The sequence below is a fragment of the Chelon labrosus genome, assembly GCF_963514085.1.
Source record: "Chelon labrosus genome assembly, chromosome: 5".
Lineage (NCBI taxonomy): Eukaryota > Metazoa > Chordata > Actinopteri > Mugiliformes > Mugilidae > Chelon > Chelon labrosus.
The window spans coordinates 16,282,414-16,308,496 of NC_140341.1; the positions used below are offsets into that span (position 1 = coordinate 16,282,414).

A 26,083-nucleotide genomic window follows, 5' to 3' on the forward strand; every position below is an offset into this window, starting at 1 on the left:
AATCTCATACGGTACCATCCCTGAAGTAAAGGCAGCCAAAAGTAGTAACGGTGACAAAAACTGAACAGATTCCATCGAGGCGCACGGCGAACCAGCGGGAGGTAGTCAGGAACAAGAACCAGGCCTCTGTTAACAAATATAAACACACAGATTAGATCTTCTAATAATAATAATACAAGTCTTACATTTGTACGGAAATATTTTTATTCTCACCCGAGTGAAGATCTTGACACTCATCAAACATCTGTTGAAACCTCTGCTGAACCCTGAAAGCCCGGATGGTGCTCAAGCCTTGGAGAGAGGACGAAAGGTGGGAGAAGACAGGACTTCGAGCTACAAGAAACATAAACAAACCATTGTTAGGAAGTGGGGGAAAAAGCAACTGAAAAGCACCTTTAGTGAGAAGTTAATTCAATAAGCTTTTTAATCTAATGTCCTAATTTACTCTTCGGAAATTTTTGACCATACATTTTAATTATGGATGTGGCTTAAAAACATATTTGGTTCCATGTTGTAGTGCATTCAATTTCAGTAATGATCCGATGAGTTTTGAGGAGTTGTATTTAATATATTGTATATTAGAAAACAGAAATTGGTCATAAAGAAACTTGATTCCTAACTGTTCTGATTTAGTGAAAGGCTGCAATTCAGTGGTCTTTTGTTTCCATTAAATAGACTCAAAGTCGCTGACAAAACCTAAAATGTTTCCTTTGAGCCATTTAACAGAACCTTTGTTATGATGAAACCTGTTGGTCAATGCACATTTCGGGCTCTAAGCTCAGAATAAAATAGATGAACTGAAGCCTGCTACGGCCTAGTCATGCCCACTTGGCATTTTTCTTATTGTATGTGATGTCACGAACTCCCATCTCTTGAGGAAACTGCGTGTGGCCGAGCCATAGGCCACCGCCACCTTTAGCCTTTATGCTAATGACCGTGGCGTTCTTCAATGGTTTATTAGCATTCCTGTGGTCTGCTTTTGTCTCCTGCCACGAATGGACATGCCTACCCCCACCCAAAAGGAAAAATAAATAAATACTGGTAGACTCCAGGCGCTTGATGTCCCTGGAGGTTCGCAGGAAGTAGCATCGCAGAAACAGGAAGACAACAAGAAGAGGAACAACGGGAATCAGAATCCATGGGATGACGAGGGCAGCTACCGCAATCACTCCAACCACTTGGAGAAACACCTGGGAGAGAAGGAAGGAGAGGTGTGAGCACAAATTAACAGTAAAAGACTCAAAAGCTCTGCTATTCCTGTGTGGGCTACCACCGGCCAGGTCCATTTCATTTCTTGAAGTTGAACAAGAGAAAATCTTTCAGCTACATTTGTGAGAGGCCATCGCAGGTGTACAGTAAGGTAACAGCAGGTTGTGGGACTGAGCTTATGTGACTCACAGTGTGAAAGGAAAGCGATCGCAGCGCTAATTCTCACTTAGTAGCAGGTGAGAATTTACCACTTGGCCACTGCAGCTCGTATCCCTCGCTCTCTTGGGCTTTCCCTTCAACACTTCTGGCCTGTAAGCCGCCCTGGCAGAGCAGCCGGCCAACAGGCATGGCCACAGTGACTGGCAGAGAGCTCTGGGAACCACACTGTGGGTGTCTGATACATCACACACTCAAACCACACAGGCCTCAACAACACATGACTCATCACCCGTGTTAATGGCCCTGTGACACATCTATACCAGGATAACAGAGCTGCCTTAACAGGAGCGGACACAGTGACACACTCTGTTTAGAAAACGATACAAGCGTCTGATAAACTATCATTGTGACTTTTAATATTGAAGATAAAACGCTTTTAGTTTGGCCTATCTGTTGTGGTAGTTATCAGCTACTCAATTACATTAAAGTAAGTAAGGGTTTGAGGTAATTTAGTATTTCCACAGTAAAATTGTACACAGAAAGCTGCTGAATATATGACATAATAACTGCTTTAACTTTAACATACTTTAAGTATTAATATTGTAAGTTTTATTTTATATTTGCAAATTACACTTAGATTGGATACAAGAATAGTAGCTGCATTAAAATGAATAAAAGGTAAAAATAAAGGTGTAGCTGTTAAAATAATTGAAGCCACTTCAGTCAAGTCATGTACTGATATATCAGAACTGTACTACAATTACAACACACTTTGAGCATTTCCACTATATTTTCGATGGAAATATTGTGTTTTAAATATCTACTACTGTACATTTATCTTGACAACTGTGGTTAAGTGTGGCTATTCTCCAAAAAATTAAAAAGTTATATTTCATATTTGATTGATGTATGAATTTATAAAACATGATATACTGCTAAAGATTTAAAGTAGGGATGCACCGAATATTCGGCCACTGAAGATTTTCGGCCGAAAGACTTTTCTCACCGAAACAACACGGCCGAAACAGGATGTTGTAATGACGTGAGCAAAAAACCGCGGCCAGCATGGGCTTGCCTGGAAGGGCCAACATGTCTGCGGTGTGGACGTATTTCAATATATCTGAGAAAGACTCACGGATGGCGATTTTCAAAATGTGTAATGCTGACATTTCAAGAGGGGGTGCATCTGCAAAGAATTTCTCCATGTCGGGTTTAATTTATCACCTGAAATCCAAACATCCAGATCGTGGATTTTCAAGAGCAGCACAGGTGGCTCAACTAGGTGCACATGAACTGTACGTAGAAGAAGATAACTTCTTCTTCGGCATTAAATATTTCATCTCACGCGCCCCCTAGAGGCAGCTCGCACACCCCCACCACACTTGGGGAATCCCTGCCTGTTGTAGAAGATGTGGGACTTCGTTGGTGTAATAATTTCTTTCTGTGTTTCGGCACTGGTTTCCTCATTTTCGGTTCCGGCCAAAATTTTTCATTTCAGTGCATCCCTAATTTAAAGCACACAAAAATCTTTTCTGGTTTGTGACCACTTGCAAAAACAGTGTCTAATTATGTCATATTTTAATGGTCTGTAAGTTGTAAAGAGGTAGATAAACCCTCTCTCAACTTCTCAATTGACTTCATTTAAATTTCAGTTTGAGCAGTTTTGTTGCTTTAAATAATTTTTTTCTAACACTTCTTGAATGATGATGCATGTTTTTTTTATTTGAATGCATGTGTGGTATTCATACTCTTCCATTTTTTAATACTTCTTCCACCTCTGAACTTGTGTGAGACCATGTCTTCTTAACTGAAAGGTGTACCATGTTACTTTTTTTTTTTATATATATATTCGATTGATACACGATAAAAGTGAAACCTCACACCCTGAAATTAGATGCATCCTAAGACACGAATGCTAAAACGTGGAGATTAGGATCGTGCCGCTACCTTCAGTGGTCTCACACTAGCCCACAGAGATGAAAATTTAATTTAGAACCTTAATTACGGATGTTATCTGCCACTTAAGCACACATTTAAGCATGATCACTTTCAGTGTAGCTTTATGATGAAAAGCCACTCAATTCCATTTGCAGTTCAGATAAGAGGGAATTACTAGTCTAACCATTGCTGTAGTGGAGCCCACACAATCAAACAGTGAGTCGAAAGCTACTGAGCACAACTGATCCCAAGCATTTCACAGTACATAAGTTTCAATCTTAGCCCTGATGGAAGGCTACCAGACTGCAAAGTAAGATGATGGCACACAGGCCATTACTGCGTGTTATCCAGCCTTCCCTTGAGGGGATCAAATATGAACTGAACAAATGTCTTATCGTGTATACCGTTTTTCTTTCACTCCCCAGCTGACGACTGGTGACACCGACACTGCTCAGTCACGTTTGCTTAATTTGAATTCTAATTGGGCCCATTTCAGCGGCGGCCACGAAGGTCTGAGTCAGGTCGCCTTATCTGACAGTGGGGTCATCTGAGGGGACAGAGGAGGAACAGGAACCGTTAGATAGAAGTCTTGCCTCCTCCTGCTCCCCAGGGCCCGTTGTCGCCAAGGCCCTGTTTGATGTGATCCATTTGCGTGGTTGGCCGCTTATCGTGTCAGCATCGGGTACACCGTGGCCCCCACCCACACTACACACAGATGACTCCGATAAGTGAGCCTACAAGCGTATACACCTCACCCCCTCAGACCACATCCATATCTGCTATGAAACCACACAGGAACAGAAAACTCCCAAAGCCACATCCCGCTGCACATAAAAGTGGATAAAAGGATGAAAGGTTTTGTATACAAACAGTTTAAATAAAGAATTACTGCTAATAGCTCTTTAGCAAGAAAAGAAAGCTACCGCACGCATGCGATTCAGTCATTCAAGCAGACTGGGCACGCTGCTGTGTCCAAAGACCATTCAGATCTCTGCTGACCCTAATTGCTTTATTTTCTCAATGATTCTATCAGCTCTTTGATGTCCACATAAATGTAGAAAATTGAAGTTAATTGCTATATTTGTGTTCAGCAATGATAGCGACTGTTGTTCCACAGCACAAAATAAACACTTTGCTTTAATTAAACATCCCTCCGGACACAAGGAATCATTATGCTTTTTACAACCTCTTTTTCATCCTCCCTTTATTTACTGACAGTGTGCGATATTTGCTACTGGGAAAAAAAAGTGCAAACAAAACAGGAAATGAGGGGAGAGCACGGTAAAGGAACAATTCTCAAAAGAAGTCCTCTGTCGTTGCTGGAATCTTTTTTTTTTTTTTTTTTACCCCACACTTTCCGTGACAGAGCGGCACAATAAGTTGCAAGGGTCAGTGGTACTGAAACAAAACAGGGCTGTTCCACTTGGGCTCAGGAACAATGGAAGTGACCCGGTCCATTCTACTCTATGTTTGGGCTTTATTTTTGCATTAAATGCCCAGATGCTGCGGCTTTTCTTTGGGAGAAATGACTGTGGACACCTCCTTCACATTTTCCCTTTCTGGGCTATTTTCACTTCATAAAGCTGCAGTCAATGTGTTTTGTGTGCGGTGAGGAGGGTCTGACACATACTGTGGTGGTCTCAGTCGCTGTCTACATTGGTGGCTCAAGTAGTCCTAGGATTAGGCCTTTGTGTGCTGTGAAAAGGTAAAAGAAAGTCACTTATTTGGGCTCAGTCAAGCTGCTGATTTCCAACCCCATTTTGGAAATAAGAGAAAGGCTTTGAAATGCGGTCTCTCACTCTCTCGCCCTCTACTATAAATCACTAGTGTCCGGCAAATTCATTCATTCAGCGACTGCTTCTCTCTCTCTCGCGCTCTCTCTGAAACAAAACATTTTCAAATGCACACAAAAAAAAAACAATTCACACACACAAAAGTCACATTATCTTCATCATACTGACATGAGAAGAGATTCTAGATTAGTTTAAGACTTTGTTATGTAAGTTCCCATACTGAAAGGACCCTGGCCTGTATGTGTGAGTCAGAGCAACTGAGGTGCTCGACCGCAGCATCGCGGGAGACCACACATACACACACTGGAAGCTTTTGCTGGCCAGTGCTCGCCATCAAATGACCATGTGTGGTATTGCTGAGTGGCCAGTTAAGTACACCCATGAGCATGGCCACATAATGATGTTTTCTTGTGTTCTGGTTTATTTTTACACCGATTCATCAAGCGAGTGAATGAAACAAACAGGACAGTTCATCTTGGGGCTTCTCAAATTTCCGTGTCACTTCTATTTTTCACCTTGTGCAAGAAGACAATGGCGCTGTCATAAAACAATGCTCAACGAGGATGTATGGGGCAGCCTATATATTTCCACGCGGGGCCATCTTCTGCGTTTCTCAGGATAACCTTTGTGATGCCTGGAGCCAGTGCATTCTTCGCTTCTTCTGTCACCGGCGTGGTAAAGAAGCAGAGAAAGCCGGTGAAATCCCATCCTGCAGCACTCACGGTTACGTCAGCAGTTCTCATATCCCACAAAGCCACTGAAGAGGCCTGACACACAATGTGCCACAATATACAGACTCACACAACGATCCACCCGCCAGTGTTTTTAAACAATAGCCAACTTCGCTCCGTGTTTGTGTGCAACTTCACTCCTTCTGTGCTGGGTATGCATCAGTTTTTCTTACCCATTATCTCTCTCTAATGACTGTAGGATTTATTGCTGTAATTTATCAATTCTGAGGTGACATTTGTGAATCTTAATACCCCAATAACTTTGGTGGAAGCAGTTAAATGAAGGCAATTGTCATAAATATACTGACAAATTGAATTTGTGAGGACAAGAAGGGCTATATATGCAGTGCAGGACCCCACAGTTAGTGGTGTGACTTGGTCAAGAGCCTTCGCGCAAAATCCACTGAAAGACCCCTGTACTCACCCCTTATTGTTTTGCTGTCCTCCTCTGCCCCCTCTGTGAAAACAGAGGCAACCCAGGATTTAAAGGTCAAGTCCACACAAAGGCCGACAGCCCCCAAAGCTTGAGGTGTTTTTAATTGACATTTCTGCCTTTGTGTCCTGACCATAAAGAGGGAGGAGAAAGAGCCTTTTCCCCAATATACTAAATTACTACTAAATGAGACCTGTGAAAAAATAGGGCTCTGGGGTGGATCCAGGTTAGCCCGGCTTGAGGGAATCCCCTTGTTAGGCGGGTAGGGGGGCAGTGCTGAAGGGCTGTGAAGTGCTTACTCCACCATAAAGGGGGAGGCTCAGGCACAAATCCCAGCACAGAGACGGCCTCTCTCCATAGAAAGAGATAAACCAGTTAGGGCATTGTTTATGAAGTTTCACTTTATTCCCCCATGACAACCATTTAGACAATGACTATGGGGAAGTGTCCCTCTGCGAATGAGCAACAATAGTGAAGATCAGCAGCTTTTCTGAGCAGCTAATACTCTGATAAAAAAAAAAAAAAAAGAGTGAAAACTTCTTCCTGAAAGCATTAAAGACTGCTCCATGAAAGACACCTGCCAACGAGAGCAGAAAGCAGCACAAACGAAAGTGCTTTGTCCAGAGGATGCCACCTTTGTCTGCTATCACAATCACCTCTAGTTTCTGCTGCAGCTGAACACCGCCTGAAACAATGTGCACATTACAAATCTAGTGTTATTTTGACACAGTCTGCTCTTCGTTTATTAAGCGCCACTATTTACTGCAGTGATGTACCGGTGAACGGTGTTGTTTAGACAGATAAGTTACAAAAGTAAAGCTATACTTTACTTTATATACATGTGTTTTCAGTCATGACGCAGTTTACTTTCACTGTTTTCACTTGGACCTATGGGCCCTCGACAAAGTTATTTTTTTACTTTAACCATTATTCACCTTATTATCAAAATGAGGGGAACTATAGCAGACAAAAAGCTTTTGTGCGTATGATCTTTTGTGCTTTCAGCATTTAAGATGGCTTTTGTCTACTGTGAGATGGGTATCTGCCACAAACATCACTCAGGCATTGTGGAGGGGGGATTCATTTTCAGCGCGTCTTTGTTCTATTCTTTGGCCCGAACCAAGGAGCCACGCCTGCTCCTCTACCTCGAATTGTGCAGCTAACATTCCCTTCTTTGTGGCGCTAGGTGCATGAGCTGGCTCATCTCCGCAGGCTTTCGTGGGAGATGGCTGTCACGGTGGCAGGGTGGCATTCGGTAACCTTACCTGGTTATGCACCAGGGTGGCCCTTGGCTACCAGGCCAATAAGACAGTAGAGCATTAGGTGAATTCTGGTGAAAAGAGAAAAGTCCTGCTCTGAATGTGTTCCAACTGACCTGTGCCCTTCCCCCACTTCCAAGTCCACCGCTGCAAACACATCATATGCCTGCACTTTTTCTTTTTTTGCCAGTCAACATCCTTGTTACACACCTCCCGGCTGCCCCACTGTCTTCCCCCCCAACATCTGACCCATTATCAGGTGGCTTTCTTTCCTCTTTGGTGCCTTTCTCTCTCCCAATCACTTGCTTAGCCTTCGTACACATTCTCTGAAGATGCCTCTTCTGTTGTGTCACACTCTGTGCCACGCCCTCAGCCTATGTGCACACTTTTATTAAATCTGTGCAGGCGCTGGGCCGCGCTGGCGGGTAATCCTACAGTAATTGTTTCCAGATTAGGGGACCCGGACCACAAAGCAGGTTTAGCCAGGCATGAAATGGCCTCCCCATGCTGCAGAGCCAGCGACCAAACCTGCCGAGGTGAGACTCACCTGGATAAAGTCCACAAACGTCCATGGAAGCAGGGAGTCCAGGTAACCAATGTCCTTTGAAAACCTGTTGAGGATTCTTCCTGAGAAACAACACAAAAGAAAAACAGATTAGACAAGACCAGAGTAAATATCTTTATAATAGAATAACAGAATTTTCATATATTGGTTATGAAGATGTGCATTCGAAATTAATGCACTCAAGTGGGCTGAAAAATACTTTGTGTATTTATCAAGTAATGTAATTTACAGTTAAACTAATCCTGTATGACATGTGGAACAATGACTCCAAGTCAAATACAGATATACTTTATCCATTAGCTTCTCTGCACCCATAAAAACCAATATTTTGTTTCAATTTCCATCAGTCACACTACACTATTGAGCAACGGTTACCAAAGTCCCGTCCAGTTTCACAAAACGGAGCTTATACATCGAGTGCGATATCAGATAGAAAACACAGGCCTATCTAGATTAAACAATGAGTCATTATTTGTCTAGCGTTTCATAAAGACTGCCCTACTCTTGGCTGAATACGTGAGGGAACCTTTTGTTTGGAAACAAAAGGGCAACAGAAGCTGCGTACCTGCCTTTATCCTCTGACTGGCAGTGTCAGTGACGTTAATTGAGTTGCCTCCAATCTGCTCAGGTGTTCATTATTTTGGCTGGTGCTCTGCAGGTGCTGTGGCAGCCCTTTATTGTCACTCCCTCAGTAACTTTGCTCCCCTATTCTGATCCCACAGAACATAAGATTACACTCCAGCTGCTTTCACACACTGTTTACTGCAGGGTCAGTGATAGCCAACCCCCACAGTACACTTCCTAAAGGCAAGCAAGACAGAAAGGCTTTTTTACTATCTCTGTCCCTGAAGGAAGTCCTCTCAGAGGCAGAAAACAAATACCAGAGCAGTGCCAGCATCGCCGCACAAGAACTGGGCTTACATTGAGTGACACAAACAAGTTGTGAACGTGCGCTGCCTGTTGTCAAGTGTGTATTTTCCCTGTCAAATGTAATGTTTCAAAATGAGACATTGCTGAGCAAACAATAAAATCTGTCTGAGGAGAATGTAAATAAAACAGTACACGGTAATTTAGAGCCAAAGTCTTGATAAAGGGAAACTAACCATATGAGAATGCAGATGGGTTTATCTAGGCTTTCAGAATGGGGCATGAAACGGGGTGGGACAGAAAGAGGAACAGCTAAGCGGCATATTGGCAGAATGCGGTGGTATGGAGCTCTTCAGGCGAGTTGGAGCCGTGGCACCGCTGACCTAAAAGTTGCCTCCCAGCCTCAGAGTCAGTGCTACAGAGGTGGGCCCTGTAATCACCTCTCTCCACGGCCGTAAGCAGCTTACAGCTTTATCCAAAATGCCGCACCCGCCTAAAAACATGCATGCAGACGAGGCCGGGCTCCCCATAACAGCCATTGCATAAACCCAGCCAGAGCATTATTCCCCGCAACAACCCAGCAATGCTCCAAATCAGCACTGATTCAAAGTCAAGTGGCGTAAGCATGTTGTACACTTGGAGGCAGACTAATCTTATTCACAGTGTGAGTGCCCCTTTAGCATACAGACATCCCGAGGGGAGGGTTCAAGCAAAAGGGTAGAGCTGCAACTATACCACTGTAAAATACCGGCGCTTTAGACTGAGAATGGGGGGGGGCTGGCACTTGTCAAACTGTGTTTGTGAAAGATTCAATAATATTTTATGTAATTTTACTGTCTAAGCCATAGATGACCCAAATTCATGCATATCTGACAAACAATGCTGGTAAGAAAAGGATAGGTTTCTGCGGGTTACATCATACCATGGTTGGAGGGTGTTAGAGCAGGGAACATCACTCAGCTATCAGCTGTTTGACAAGCGGCTCAGTTAACAGTTTCAGAGGGAATGAAGTAAAGACCCTTCTCCATCCTGCACAGACTATAGAGGGGATACATTACAGTGATGCAGTTACACAAAGACATTCACTGCATGGAAATGCCTATGAGGTAAGATCGGCATGGGACAATGGCTTCAATCACTCTGGGTGGTTGTCAACAATATCACCTATTGTGTACAGAGGGGTATAGACGTTTCAGGATATCAGCAGCATTAGTATCAAACAATTTCTCATGCTTTAAGACTCCAGGGGTGATTTGCACCACTTTTCAGGCTCAGGAAATATCAAGCCCTCCCAACTCAGATGGCCTCTTAGGTGGAGATATTAGGTGAGCAGGGCCCCCAATAACTCTTAAAGAAGTGGAACAGTGGGGTCCGACTAGAGCAGGGCGTGTGGCAAATCGCTGTTCCCTGTAAACATCAAGATAAGGGGACGACTCAGAGCCGCTCCATGTGTGGGCCCCAGTGCAGTTGGAAGAGCCTTTCAGTGAGGCAAGTGCGATAATGAAGGAATACTGGGGAGGGGGCTGCCAAGGCTGGAGGTGGCACAGCTCACCTGCACTTCCATGAAGGGCCCAGAGGCCTGGGGCAGCCTCCCACCGCCGGCGCCTTGCTGCCAATACTAATACATTCTAAATCCATTCTCTTCGCTCACACCGCCAGGCTCCTGCAATCTCCTCTCCTTCCCTTTCATGCAATTAAATAGTGGAAGTGCCGAGCGAGGGGGAGCCCTATCAGCCATACTGCACACACACACTAGGCTCCATCTCCACATTCAATTTACACACTTCGATATCATCATCCTCTCTGCAGTACTTCGTTCCCTTCACTCTTAACACTCTTGCATTCCAGCCCTGAAATACAGACATTAAAAACATTGCCTCTGTAGACACAATTAGAATCTCACATCAGTGACTACAGAAGATCTAATGTTCCCTGCGTCAACGTAAACTGAGTGGCACCTAGCTCTGAGATGGCCCACTATGCTGATGTGAAAAGAGGACGGTAGATGGGTGTGTGTGTGGCTGAGTGTGTGTGTGTGTGTGTGTGTGTGTGTGCGCGTGTGTTGACTGAAACTCCACTCCTTGACTGTGCTGATGAGCTGAAGCCCTGGCCTGCAGTCTCTGAGGGGATTAGCCCACTCAATGACACTAAATTACAGGGATCAACATCAGCTCAACACATCCACCGCTGTCTCTGCTGCTCTAACTGGATCACATTTGGATGAACAGCTGTTAAATGTCTACACACATTATCAAAATCGTGCAACATGAATATTTAAAGCTAAATAAATTTATATAAGAAATAGCTCCTCACATTTTTTTTTTTTTTTTTTTAATCAGCTTCATCGGGCTATCGCAAAACATATCAAACAGCATTGTTACAATATGTAAAGGTTTTAATCACCAAAAGCGACAACTTGGAAATCATCTATCTCCACACGGCGCAACAGATAACACAGATTCAAATAGCGCAGAGGCATTCAGTGGCAGATACAGGAGAGCTTCAATACCTCTCCATCAATCATAATTCACCACAGCTGTACTCTATTGTTATAAACCACATTCACAGCATAACAAATAAGACCTTTGTGCAGTGACGCTTGAAATGGTAACCTTTAGCTCTGAGGACGGCTATCAAACACTGGGCCTGTTCAACAGCAGTGGCACACCTATCACTTACACATGTAAACAGTTGTCAAATCCTTAACAGCACACGGGCACACGGTTACAAATTACTCACACTAATGGCAAGACAGCAGCGGATGCGGAAGCTGTGATGGAAGTGGCTGTTGTTGTGTAAAGGGAAAAAAAATGTTTAGACAGAAGAAAAGCTTTAAAGACGGTGGTGATGAGAACTGACAACAGATGCCTTTGTGCCGTTGTTTTCTATTAGACTTTACTCAAAGGGATGAATGGATTGAGAAATACGGAACAGAAGAATAAGAAAAGAAAAAACAATGAAAATGTGTGAAATTTATTTATAGATTATATGGTCCTATTCATGCTTAATCTACCGGTGAATGCACAAATGTCAAAAGAAACACGGACTCTGGGACAGTTGTCTATAAATCCAGTCAAACACAACGCTGTTTGCCAGCTCGGAGGCCAAGCTGTAATGACTGGACTGGTCACACAATGGTTACCGATAGCAGCACAACAGCAATCAGATAGCAGTGTCTGTTAAGCCTCTCCTTTGCTGCACTATTAAACAGATTATTACATTATTCAAAGTGTTTGTTCTCCTCCTGAGCATAGATTACCAAGCACGGCACACCCAGATAAGCTGCCAGGTAGTCCCAGTGCATAACACAGCGGCAGCAGTAAAAACAAAAGTCAAAGATTAAGACATGTGGTGTTTGCTCCAAACACAGCTTTGCAAAGGAAAGCTTTATCGCTACACCCACTTCTAATGCCAGCAGAAACCGCAAGCTCCTGAACACCCTCAAATCATATTTAGACTTGTGTTACCAGCTTATTATGACTCATTATACTGATACAAGTTTCCTTCTTGTTGAGAATTCCCACCCGAGCTGATTGTGTTGTACACGCATGTCACTATGAAGAGATTAGGCTGAGTAATTATCTGCTGACAGGTGAACAATGCTCCAGAAAAATTTAAGTTATCAAAGTGGGGCACTTGACAGTTGACTTTGGATATGAATGACAGATTGTAGCGACATTATTTCACCTAATTAAAAAAGGTGTTTAATTAATACAAGAAAATTGTAGGGATTAGATATTAAGAAGAGGAAAAAACACGTCTGGCAATAAATTAAATCTTGCTCCTTCTTCTCCCAGATTTATTGGTTTCTGTTTTAAACGGCGAGGTAAGCGTATGCCGCAGAAAAGAAAAAAAACAAACAAAACAGCAGCACTCCCCGAGTAAAGTCAGACGTATCTGAAGTGTTTGCTCACTTTTAAAATCATGTCCATCTGCTCACTCCATTGACCCAGCAGCTACAGCCTACACAGCTAATGAAATAATCGGAATTTCTGATACAGCGCGCAAGACAAATATGTCTGTATTTACACAGCTCTATAGTCCAAACACAACATTGTCCAAGATCTACTGCAAACAGTACTTATTCAATCTGACTGTTTGCTTCTTCTTTTTTGAATGGGCTTATAGCAAAAAAATAAATAAATAAAAATGTCTCTTTGCTCATTTTAAATGCATTGTGGCAAAATATTAAGTCACATTACAAGCTGTTTTACCGAACTGGTATCTTGGTTGCAGTGAATTTATTTACCAGTGTTGACTTTAATGATGTCAGTTGATTCACTGTCAAATTTTAAACCCAATAAACTTAATTTCTTCATTATTATAGATTTTAGATTCATGGATTCGTATCAGTTATGATTTACTCTCAATGAAGGGACATTTCAATATTTAAAAGCAGGGCAGAAGTAAAATATCTTTATATATTTTTTATTTTAAATGTAAATTAATTTATCACGTTAAACTCGATAGCCATGACAAGCTAAGGGGAAAGCATTTGGATGTTTGTGAGGGGGATCAAAACATGTCACGAAGTAAGTAACAGTCTGCTCTCTAGTGGTGACACAATAACTCCTGCAGCAACTCCTTCACCTGGATGTTAACGTCTCATATTCATTTCATCATTCTCGTATAACATGATATGAATACGTTCTTAGTTATTTAAACTAGAGCTTGATAAGCTCGTGAGCCTCTTACCAATCGGGTTGACATCGAAGAAGTGTATGGAGGTCCGGAGGATGGCGTTAAACATGTTGTTGTGCAGCGTTTGGGCCGAGCTCACCAGGACGTTGAAGAAGACCAAGCTGCGGATGAAGCCAAATACAACTGAAGAGGCTGTTAAACCTGACAAAAACACAGAAAAGCATGACCGTGAACAACGCTATGCTTGTACCTTTTACAAATGGTGAGATTATTATGTATATTGTGTGACAAAACAGCAGATCTAGTCCACTTTATTTTTTCCTCTTGGGTGCTGATTTATTACTGCGAATACAAAGAGTGAAAGAGTGGAGAGGCTAAGAGTCACAAGGAGACTCAGTAGAGAACAAGAAAGGCACTACTATCTCCCTGTACAGCTGAGGCCCATGTACACATACACTGGGCCTTGAAGGCCTTGGGCCACAGCCAAAGAACTGTGGATCTGTTCATTGAATGGCTGCCGTATTCAGAGCCTCAACAGTACACAAGATGCAATGCGCGCTCAGTGAGCTTCACCTGCGTAAACACCTAGGTACAGGTCAAGGTCCAGCTGCCCAGGGAAGCTGCCATTGAGGTGCTCTGTCACACTGATGTGCTTCTGTTCAGAGGCCCTGCAAGTCAGTCACAAAAGACACAAAAATCCACAAGGACAAATAAACACAACGAACAAAGGAAGCTGCAACGTGATGGCACAATACAATACACCTTCCTCCTATCCTGAAGTACAAGGTCAATTTCAACAAGTGACAGATAATGTCAAGAAAAACAGTTTGATTCACTCGTCTTGTATGAAATCATCAACCATTTTCAGTCTGAGAAAATATGCCAGTTTGGCTCACAAAAACTATTACTTGATTTATTTTATATTTTCTTTTTGCAAGGATTCCTGTTTTTCGCAGGGAGAAAGAAAACCAAATCTCACCAACACGCAAGCCACCAGTCCTGAAGAACATATGTGACCTAAACAAGACACACAAATATTATTTGTAAAATCAAACATTAACGTAAGGGAAAAAAAACTGACTAGGTCATTTAATTTTACACTAATTGCACATGGTTTTATGCCAAGAAATCACACACCATATGAATTGAAAAGAATTAACTCACATGTGCGAGTATATTGAGTAAAAGGAGGACCGAGAGCACCAGGAAGTTAGCGCCTGCCAAGAAATATTTCACGTATATACGCAGGCCGACGTTTCCTTCTAAGCGGCTTTCCTCCTCTGTTGGTTGCACTACCTACAGACAGACACTCGTGTCAATGCCAGTCATCAAATCAGGCTGTGATGAACAGCAGGGAAAAAGGTGAGTATCTTCTGCTCTCTAGTGGTTGAAAGGCAGCACAACGAACATTTATCACCAGACATTTTATACTCATTTTTTTACAAATTAATTAAATAATCTGCTTTTAGCAATTATATTTAAGTTTTTACAAATAATAATTGAAACATACCTCTGCATGTGGCTGATTTCCCTCGATCAAAGAGTATCGAGAGGAGGCAAGGGAGGACATGGAGGACATTGTGGATACAGTGCCAGGGATGGGGGTAGTGGTATGCCTCTCCTCTTCCTGGTCGTCGTCCTCCTTAAGCAGGGTAGTGAAGTCTAGTCCGGAGTCCTGCAACTCACTGTAGGTCCCCCGTGTCACCATCTGGCCCTGACAAAGAGAAGGACATATAATAGTCAGCATCTGCAGGTGACATACTGCTTAAACAATGTAACATAAGTTATAGTCTCTGCATTTGTTTTCTCTACACAAGTACAATTCTAACTAATACAGAAAGTCAAATCCTGATGTTCAGCAAAGAACAGGAAGCTAAGGCTACACTAAACACAGGCCTACTCAAAAATGAACAATAGGAGATTAGGAAGAACTAGCTGTCTGGTCTATTTCTGCACCGACACTCCCTTTTATTAACGTTTTCTCCTTGGGATGTTGGTATTATCAGTATTATGAGTTAACTCTACTCAAACAGCCTCCACAGTCACCACATCTCTCAATCGTATATAGAGCTTTTGGGATATGGAGACACGGGAGACTCGAATCATAAAGGTGCTGACAGGATGCCAGGAATTATTCCAGCACCTTGGAGAATCAATGCCACAAAGGATTAACGCAGTTTCGAAGGGTCTGCTGCCGGATACTAATAAACTGTACCTAATAATGTGGACAGTAGGTCTGTGTTGTACGCTTATGCCCAGCAACAAATGAGAAAAGTTAGTGACAAGCAGGTGCAAGTGATAAGGTGAGGATTCAAGCTAACTATGGCAGCTAACGACGAACCTTAACTGTCGACACCAAGTCTCAAAAGGGAGGGGGAGTGTTTTGTTTTTTTGATAAAAACAATTGCTGGGACATCTTGAACCGAGAAATATAAGGGAACCGGACGTAAGAGATGCATGAAAATCTTTTTTTTCTCACCACATTTATTATACTATGACTACCAAACACACATCCACTTACCTCCTTTAAGACAATAATCTGATCTGCAGCCTTGAGATACTGTAGTTGATGAGTCACCAGGATGCGAGGCTTCTTCTTCAGCAGTCCACAAATGCACCTGGTGAGAAATTATATTTGTGTAGAAAAACTACTACTAATAATAATAAATGACATGCTTGTAACATGACTTACTCTTCAAAGAGGTGCCGGCCCACCTCAGCATCCACAGCACTGAGTGGGTCATCCAGCAAGTAGATATCTGCATCGTGGTACACTGCTCTAAAAATACACATATGTTAAGGTTTTCTCGGTCTCTGGTTACAAAGGAGAAGGTGCATTACTGAATTATTATTCACACGCACCTCGCTAAGCTGACCCTCGCCTTCTGTCCTCCACTGAGATTCGCCCCTCTGTCTCCAACCATCGCCAAGTCACCACCCGGCAACAAATCCAAGTCCTGGGCAGCATCCAAATAAAACTTTACGAGATATTCACATTTACACTGGAATCACCAGATGAGCTAACAACTCAACTACACAGAAGGAAAAGCTGGCACATGATAAATATTCAAATTCTCACTCTCTTAAGGGCGCAGGCTCTCAGAACTCGATCATACTTCTTTGGGTTGAGCTCTTTGCCAAAAAGGATGTTGCTTCGAATTGTCCCATGCAATATCCAGGGCTGCTGAGTTGTGTATGTCAGCTCTCCTTTGACTTTGACCACGCCGCTTTCGTGACTCAGCTCTCCCAGTATGGCACTGAGGAGAGAGGACTGACACAGACAAACAAAACTATACAGTACTGTGCAAAAGTTTTAGGCAGGTGTGAAAAAATGCTGTAAACTAAGAATGCTTTCAAAAACATAAATAGTGATTGTTTATTTTTATCAATTTACACAATGCAAAGTGAGCGAACAAAGGAAAAACCTAAATCACATCAATATTTGGTGTGACCACCCTTTGCCTTCAAGACAGCATCAATTCTTCTAGGTACACTTGCACACAGTTTTTGAAGGAACTCAGCTGGTAGGTTGTTCCAAACATCTTGGAGAACTAACCACAGATCTTCTGTGGATGTAGGCTTCCTCACATCCTTCTGTCTCTTCATGTAATCCCAGACACACTCAATGATGTTGAGATCAGGGCTCTGTGGGGGCCATGCCATCACTTCCAGGACTTCTTGTTCTTCTTTACGCTGAAGATAGTTCTTAATGACCCTGGCTGTATGTTTGGGGTCGTTGTCCTGCTGCAGAATAAATTTGGGGCCAATCATACGCCTCCCTGATGGTATTGCATGATGGATAAGTATCTGCCTGTATTTCTCAGCATTGAGGGTACCATTAATCCTCACCAAATCTCCAACTCCATTTGCAGAAATGCAGCCCCAAACTTGCAAGGAACCTCCACCATGCTTCACTGTTGCATGCAGACACTCATTAATGTACCGCTCTCCAGCCCTTCGGCGAACAAACTGCCTTCTGCTACAGCCAAATATTTCAAATTTTGACTCATCAGTCCAGAGCACCTGTTGCCATTTTTCTGCACCCCAGTTCCTATGTTTTTTTGCATAGTTGAGTCGCTTGGCCTTGTTACCATGTCGGAGGTATGGCTTTTTGGCTGCAACTCTTCCATGAAGACCACTTCTGGCCAGACTTCTCCGGACAGTAGATGGGTGTACCTGGGTCCCACTGGTTCCTGCCAGTTCTGAGCTGATGCCACTGCTGGACATCTTCCGATTTCGAAGGGAAATAAGCTTGATGTGTTTTTCATCTGCTGCACTAAGTTTCCTTGGCCGGCCACTGCGTCTACGATCCTCAACGTTGCCCGTATCTTTGTGCTTCTTCAAAAGAGCTTGAACAGCACATCTGGAAACACCTGTCTGCTTTGAAATATTTGTCTGGTAGAGGCCTTGCTGATGCAGTATAACTACCTTGTGTCTCATTGCTGTGCTCAGTCTTGCCATAGTGTATGACCTGTGACATTAAACTGTCTTCCACAACCACACCTTGGTAGCAGAATTTGGCTGTTCCTCACCCAGTTCTGAGCCTCCTACACAGCTGTTTCTATTTCGGTTAATGACTGTGTTTCAATCTACATGTGACATTGATGAGCATTAGCACCTGTCTGGTATAATTGGTTGATCATACACCGACTACAATCCTACAAAATCCCTGACTTTTTTCAAGTGTACCTATAAGAATTGATGCTGGTTTGAAGGGAAAGGGTAGTAACACCAAATATTGATGTAATTTAGGTTTTTCCTTTGTTCGCTCACTTTGCATTGTGTAAATTGATAAGAATAAACAATCACTATTTATATTTTTGAAAGCATTCTTAGTTTACAGCATTTTTTCACACCTGCCTAAAACTTTTGCACAGTACTGTATATATATATAAACGACCACTTTGACTTGTTGATCATCAAAACCACTGAAGGCATTTAGCTTAGCACAAGCATGGCGGCTATATAAAACCTCACGCCCAGTATAAATCACAAACTATCATCTGTGTTTCTGTCCAAAGTAAGCTTCAGAGGGGGAGACTGGCAAGCTACTTTGAAACTGGTGTTAAATACAATTAATGTTCAGTATGCAGAGTACTTAAAGTGCGTGACTAAACCTGAGACTAGAGAACAGACCTGACCTTTCCAGCTCCAACAGGTCCAATTACTGCCAGGAGCTGCTCAGGTCCCACTGTGAAAGACACGTTCTGTAAAGTTGGAACTTCAAAACGCTGTAAGACAAAGTAAATTAACTGGAACACAGTCATGTAAACACGTATGTACTTCAACCTCACAGAATTGTCCCAGAGCCTTCACAGACCCTCCAGCATAGGGGTACAAAGATTGACGCATATTTAAGAAAATATGATAAATACAAATATGTTGAAGTTTTCTCAGTTTTGTTTCTCACCTTATCCCAGTAGCATATTAAATCCTGAACTTTCACTATACAGTCCTTCTTCTCTGCCACAGGAAGTCCAAGATGATGAGGAGCAACTTCATCCAGCAGAAGAAATTTCTGAGAGTAGAACACATGTAAAGTTCTTTGTATATAACTCAACACACACATATTTACGGTAAATAAAGCCTCAGTCTGGCATAATAACCTTTATCCTTCGGATGCTGATGAGGCCCTCTGATATCTTCTCTATGGCATAAGGAAAAAAGAGCGTGATGGTGAGTCTGACCGCCCTGTAGAGGGAAACGGCCACGAACACTCTGCTGGCAGACAGCTCGTTTCCCGTCAGTACGTAAACGCAGATGGTTATGAAGATGATGATCTTGCTGGCCATGAAAAACGACGCCATGTTGAGGCCACGCAGGTAAGAACTTTTCATGATCTTGGAGATTTCCATTCTGTACAAAACAAAACATCTAGTTTTACATTTATAATAATCAAATTCTATTTTTGACTGATTACAGCAACATTTTGGCAGAAAGGAAGACTTGAGTTTGAGCAATGAGCAATGTTTTTCTAGTTTCTTACTGTCCTTTATTAAAAAAAAAAAATGCTGCATCTATGCAAAACTACATCTACCTACCTTCTGACCTCATCCACCAGCGCACCGAAAGGCTTCTCCCACCCGTACATCTTTATAACTCGGATCCCAGATATGACTTCATTCATTGTGCGAATTCTCTCGTCTGTTAAAACTGCTGTTTGATCCCTACAACAGAAGACCCAAAATGCAGCAACTGGAGCAAGGCCAACAAATACGGGAAACAATACTGTAACATCCACATTTGATGAAGCAGACAGAAGACGACGAACCTGAGACTTGAGAACAAGCGTCCAAACATGGTCTGCACTGGCATCAGGATGAAGAAGACAGCCATCCCAGCGAGACATGACGGGCCGATCGCGTACATCAACAATAATGTGACAGATACTGCTTGGAGAGGGCCGACCCACAAAAAGTGCAAGTATAAGGTTACCTGTCAGAAAATGATGCAGAAAAATATTGTACAGGTGACGTATGTGTGATATTACAGAATATATGTTTAAGTCAATCATAAATCATTTTTACAATGAGAGGGTTTGCAGTTTAGTAGGTACACCTGGTTGTAAAATAATAATGCAGTCTTGTGCAATAAATCCTGCCCGTATTCCCAGGGGTTATAAATGTTGTTTCTTGTTTCACATCACTGCTTTAAAAATGATCATGAAATCACCTCATCAAATTTGTTGACATCATTGGATAAGAGGTTCACAATCTGCCCTGTGGTCGTTTTGGCCAGCGCTGCGTTGTTAAGACAGAGAGCCTTTGCAGACCAACATAAAGTTAACATGTTAAAGAATGACATACTTAACACAGGACTGTGACAGATGATGACATTTCAGCATGGATGCATCATAATAACCGACCTTCTGGTAGATCATGTGGCACATGGCCACGCGAATCTTCATGCCTGCTCGTTGGACAAGGTAGAAATAGAGGTGATGAAGAATAGACAGGCTGACGGTGGACAGCGCGATGCCTACAGCGTAGCCGTAAGCCTCATTAACCGAGGCTGCGTTATCGGTGTCCTGACTCTCAAAGTACTCAATCAGCTTCCCAACCAGCACAGGCTGAACGACTTTGATAATTTCCTAACAGAAAAGGGAACGTAAAGCAGATTTGAACTTTTTTATATGTGACATTGCTCGCTGTAGATGTGTAGGTTTATTTGTGTGACTCTACCTGTATAAAGATGTATATCCCTATCAGTGAGTATGATTTCCAATAGCACTGGATGAGGGCTCTGGTAAGCTTGGGTGGCCGCAGATCTTTGGCTGCCTGTTGAACTTCTTGATTCCAGTACCTTTGATAGAAAGCATAAAGAACAAAAAGACTAAAAAACTATCAATGTCAGGAAGTTTTCGGTAACTAATGTGTCTTACAGTAATGCACTGTTGATTGTTCCAACATAACAAAGGAATAAAAACTTTTTTGGATACCAAGTGTTATCCTACTGGATATTTGTGTGCACTTTTGTCATAATGAGAATATGAATTCCTGAGTTGTGACCAAAAACATGTTTAGTGAGTTCACAGTGATGTTTAACCTCTCAAAGTATGAATGAGTGAGGGCCACTTCTGTCACCGACACAGAGGCATAAATCTTCAGCTCTACATGTTGTATTATAAGCAGAATGGTCCATTATAGTAAAACATAGTTTATATGGACGTCAACCAACTAGTTAGGAGTTGTACAGTTACAAAATTGAATAGGTTGTCATCACTATACAATTTCCTCCACAACAGAGTTGCTGAGTTAGTCCACCGTTTCATAATGAGATAATTATAGACTCTCTTTGGACTGCAGTGCATATTCATTCCCTGCCCATGAAAATTACAAAGCTGGAGTGGACTTAAGAGTTATCAGCAAGGAAGGGCAAGCTAGCAGTTTAGTCAAGTGCTCAGTCTGAACAAGCTTGCCTTTATGCCAAGCCAAGCTTTCAAGTCAAATGGCTCCTGAGGGGACGCTACTACAAGAGTTAGTGTTAGGGAGAAGCCTGCTCTCATGTGAGAGTTTGAACGTCTAAATATAGATGGGCACACCTCCAAGGATAATGTCAACTCTGATGCCAAACTCCCTCGAAGGAAGGAGCCTCTCCCAAAAATAGGAGATGTTGACGCTGAAAGGTGCCTGGCAGTGGTTAACTACACACTTGGATTCCCTCCCAGTGGAGAAGAGGGTCATTTCAACATGACTGTGGCTAGCTGTGAGAGTGAAGCTCTGGCTACAGTATATTGTAGTTTAAGGTGAAGTGGTGAGTGGAAGCTTGAATTCAGGGGTACACCAAAGCTCGACCTGGCAATGACTTTACACCCTGATGTGGCATGGATTGTCAAGAATGAAAGAACAGCATCTGAGACACATGGTGTTAGTCAATATTTCTGCTGGTCATGCACTGAGAACATACACTGATCAGGCATAACATTATGACCAGGAAACTTTTGGACCTGGCATTCATGTGGATGTTACTTAGACACCACCTACCTAGACCAGACCAGGCACCCCCGATCCCGTAACCCCCATTTATATTTTTGTGAACTGAACGCATCGTTTTTCACGTTTTATGACAGCTGTCAGCCAACGTGCGATTTACAGCATACAGCATGGCTGGTGCAGCTGAAAGAGAAGCTGCCTCCAGCACCACAGAAGCAATTGATCCACACAAACATTTGAGGTATTTCCTAGTATATACAGTCAATGGTTATTCAGAAAAGCAGCAAAGATCCTGGCGTAAATAATATCACGGGCTGGGGATGGATGGGCAGGTCAGTCAGAGATTCTACCGAACAAGAATAGCTCAAAGACGCTCATTTAAAAAAATAAAAAAAAGCGGAAAAAATTAACGCAAACTGTTCATTTTGGAGTCTCTGAACTGATTTCAAAAATAAAAAATGTGAACTATGAACTTGGACTAGTTCTTGTTTAGTATGAACTTGCACAAAACTGGCAATAACACTTCTTGATGGCAGCAGCCATCTCCAGCAGGATGCAGCCTGACACAGACACATGCACACAAAAACGGTTTAAGAACAACTACAAAGCATGAAAATAAAAATAAAAAACAGCACAAGGCGTTGACCTGGCCTCCAAATTAGCTAGATCCCAAACTGAACAAGTATCTGTGGGATACAAAGGCCCCTCCCTTCAACCCATAGGACCCAAAGGCCCCCACTAACAACATTCTGGTGCCAGACTCCACAGGACACCCTCAGAAGGACTATTTCCATTCTCTGATGAGTCACAACTGTTTTGGAGGCACAAGGGAGACCTACACAATATTAGGTGGTCATAATGTTACGCCTGATTGGTGTATGGTTAGCAACTAAGAGGTGTCATTTCAAAGTGGGCAGTTTTCCAAAACCATTATCATGGAAGAAGATTCCAAGAATGGCCAGAACGTGGTTCGCATTTGTTCTCTTGAAAACATCTGAAATGAAAGTGAACAACAGCGGGGAAGTAAGCCTGTCAAGGTAAAGAGGATTTAAGGGTCTGGTTGGCAAAGACAGGCTGCATTCGCAACTTCTGCAAAACCCACCAAGTGTGAGTTCAGAGAGGACAAGCATAGCAGAGCAAGCTTTTGTGCATAAAACATGAAGAGACACAATGACGGTGAATAAACACCCAGTTGTGGTGAATGTGAATCTGAGCTGCACTGTACTGTGCGAGACACTGCTGCTCAGACTGAAGGCTGAATGTCTGTAAAAGAATAAAAAGATTAATATAGTGTATCTATTCAGTCAATACTTTGTGAACATTGGTGGAAATCACTGTAAAGGAACAAAGTTACAAAACTGGAGATACGGGCAGCCGTGGCCTACTGGTTAGCGCTTTGGGCTTGTGACCGGAGGGTTGCCAGTTCGAACCCCCGACCGGTAGAAAGCGGCTGAAGTGCCCTTGAGCAAGGCACCTAACCCCTCACTGCTCCCCGAGCGCCGCTGTAGCATGGCAGCTCACTGCTCCAGGTTAGTGTGTGCTTCACCTCACTGTGTGCTTTGTGTGTTCACTAATTCACGGATGGGATAAATGCAGAGACCAAATTCCTTGTATACACAAGTATACTTGGCCGAGAGACCTTAATCTTAGAGAAACTGGTAGTTTGATTTATCTTTAAAAAAACTGAATGAAAAGCCTCACCACTGTAGTTCCTCTCCAAGTCTGTCAGATGCATCCTCCGGGAGAACTTTGTACATGTCATCTTCTTCCAACTTCCTCTTGTACCCAACTCGAAACAAGGGGTTCAGCCAACTAGAGATAACAGTGGTTACTGAAACAAACCTACTCTTAGAAAGATATAAGTAACAAAGTACATTCATTCATTCTTCTTCTGTAACAGCTTATTCCTGTGAAGGGTCGCGGTGTCTGCTGGAGTCTATCCCAGCTGTCACTGGGCGAGAGGCGGGGTACACCCTGGACAGGTCTCCAGTCTATCGCAGGGCTAACACAGACAGACAGACAACCATTCACACTCACATGCACACCTACGGCCAATTTAGAATCACCAATTAACCTAACAAGCATGTCTTTGGACGGTGGGAGGAAGCCGGAGTACCCAGAGAGAACCCACGCAGACACAGGGAGAACATGCAAACTCCACACAGAAAGGCCCAGTCGGCCCATGGATTTGAACCCGGGACCTTCTCGCTGTGAGGCATCAGTGCTAACCACCTCTCCACTGTTCCGCCCACAAAGTACATTTACTAATGTATATATATGTTGTTTAAATACTGCAGTATAGAGGTACTTTAACTCCATTACGTTATATAATTTACACCACAATGATCTGAGGTCTTGTAGTTAACAGAAACATGTGCACTAAAATGTCCGTGATAATTAAATGTTTAACAGAAACAAGCATGTCCGCAGCAATCTGTGATAATATATATAAAATATTTTAATGTGATAATCTGAAATCATAAAAATCAGACATCATCCAATGTATGTAAATGGTAGCCTACTTTTTAAATGTTAAATGTATTGGACACGTACTTATACTTTATTTTACAAAATTAAGAAGTATATTTACTCTCTGCTTATTGCCAACTTTACTTTTCTGCACTACACATCTAAAATAATGACTTTTTTTTATTATTATAATATCAAACTACTGTGAATTTATTCCAAAGAGCCTGTGGTTTCTCCTTCATGTGGCAGCAGTGAGTGTCTGGTCGGACGCTCAGCAGCTACCTGCCATCACACCCAGGGACAGGCCCTCTCTGAGTGGACAAACTGTCACACAGGAGAGCTCTCCATTCAGTTAATGTCACACAAAGCTGTCAGTGTGAGGCCGCTTTCCTTACCAGAAGAAAATCTTGGAGAGCAGATTAGCCGAAGCCGACGGATTATCCTTCGCCTCCTTCCGCAGAGGTTCCATGCCCCCCCAGCAGCTAAAGAGAGACCTGCCGAGTTTCTTTGCTTGGCTGTGTGGGATATCGATAAACTCTCAGGGGAGGACAGCAGAGAGGGGGAACAGCTGCTGTGAACTCTCGGCGTCTGTCAATATTACACCTACCGTCATCCAGCGCAGGATTACCACGGGGGAGATATCAACCGGCTTGGCTGTAAAGTGAGCGCCGTGCTGCGTAACCCCGCCCACCGCGGAGGGATTGGCTGACACAAGTCTCCATGACACCCCAAACTTCTTCATGTGCTTTTAAGTGGCGTCCATCCAGGCACAGGGTTGCGTAGTCGGACAGTGTATATTATAAGGTTTAATGTTCTGCTGAATTATTTTCAACAGTATACAAGATTTAAATAATAATGCGCGAAATGAAGAGCATTCATAATCATTTAAATAATCCATAATGCCCAACTGTTCCCAAAATCATATTTAAAGTAATTCTTTGTACAGTTCTGCCAGTTTATAAGGCATGTCCACTACATTTTAGATGAGAAAAAAATAAATTCACATTTAAATTAAATTCCAAAACAAATTTCCAATCACCCAAGTTCAGAGAAAGTAAATAAATGAAGTGGGACACGGTGCCAGAAGGATGGCTTAATAGATTGTTATGAGTTTCATTTAAACGGCTGTATCAATATTCAAAATGAAAACCAATGATTAGGCAAAGCATTTAAAATATTCATACATTTGAGCAAGTCTTGTCTTTTTTTTTTTTTTTTTTTGAACACCCCATCTGATAATTTCACAAACTCAGATTTACAGGACGACCACTGAAGGCGTCATCCTCCCCATAGGTATTGGTATTTGCCACCTGTAGGCCTACAAGTTGGTGCAACTTTAAAGTATAGACTAAATATTTAAACAAGCACCAACCCAAATCAGTGCAGAATCTCTGATGCACATATATAAAGTCTTTTAGGTGTACTTGTCAGCATACCATTAGGAATACAAGTAGGACAGGTTTCTTCCAAAACCAGAAAACCATTTCAAGAACTGGGTTTTTAGAGGGGGAAACGTGCTTCATCCAGAATATAAATTAAATTATTTTAAAATAAACGAGCTTATTCTAGAAACTTCGGCTTCTATTT

General features: G+C 42.5%; 1 protein-coding gene across 1 annotated transcript in view; it reads right to left on the reverse strand.

Moving 5' to 3' along the window:
* LOC311487911 (ATP-binding cassette sub-family C member 4-like) overlaps positions 1-24,965 on the reverse strand; it is a gene marked incomplete at its 5' end in the record, with an annotated part of 38,117 nt that extends 13,152 nt beyond the window's left edge. The window contains 23 exons of the mRNA XM_084544336.1: positions 16-126; positions 214-333; positions 1,040-1,190; positions 8,070-8,149; positions 13,650-13,796; positions 14,169-14,263; positions 14,575-14,612; positions 14,760-14,891; positions 15,106-15,309; positions 16,117-16,213; positions 16,288-16,374; positions 16,458-16,552; positions 16,675-16,866; positions 18,737-18,826; positions 19,006-19,113; positions 19,202-19,451; positions 19,637-19,762; positions 19,867-20,030; positions 20,268-20,357; positions 20,461-20,685; positions 20,777-20,897; positions 23,729-23,839; positions 24,892-24,965. Coding sequence (XP_084400462.1) covers positions 16-126; positions 214-333; positions 1,040-1,190; positions 8,070-8,149; positions 13,650-13,796; positions 14,169-14,263; positions 14,575-14,612; positions 14,760-14,891; positions 15,106-15,309; positions 16,117-16,213; positions 16,288-16,374; positions 16,458-16,552; positions 16,675-16,866; positions 18,737-18,826; positions 19,006-19,113; positions 19,202-19,451; positions 19,637-19,762; positions 19,867-20,030; positions 20,268-20,357; positions 20,461-20,685; positions 20,777-20,897; positions 23,729-23,839; positions 24,892-24,965 — 2,908 coding nt within the window. The remainder of the gene's footprint in view (positions 1-15; positions 127-213; positions 334-1,039; positions 1,191-8,069; positions 8,150-13,649; positions 13,797-14,168; positions 14,264-14,574; positions 14,613-14,759; positions 14,892-15,105; positions 15,310-16,116; positions 16,214-16,287; positions 16,375-16,457; positions 16,553-16,674; positions 16,867-18,736; positions 18,827-19,005; positions 19,114-19,201; positions 19,452-19,636; positions 19,763-19,866; positions 20,031-20,267; positions 20,358-20,460; positions 20,686-20,776; positions 20,898-23,728; positions 23,840-24,891) is intronic.
* Positions 24,966-26,083: the final 1,118 nt, after the last annotated feature.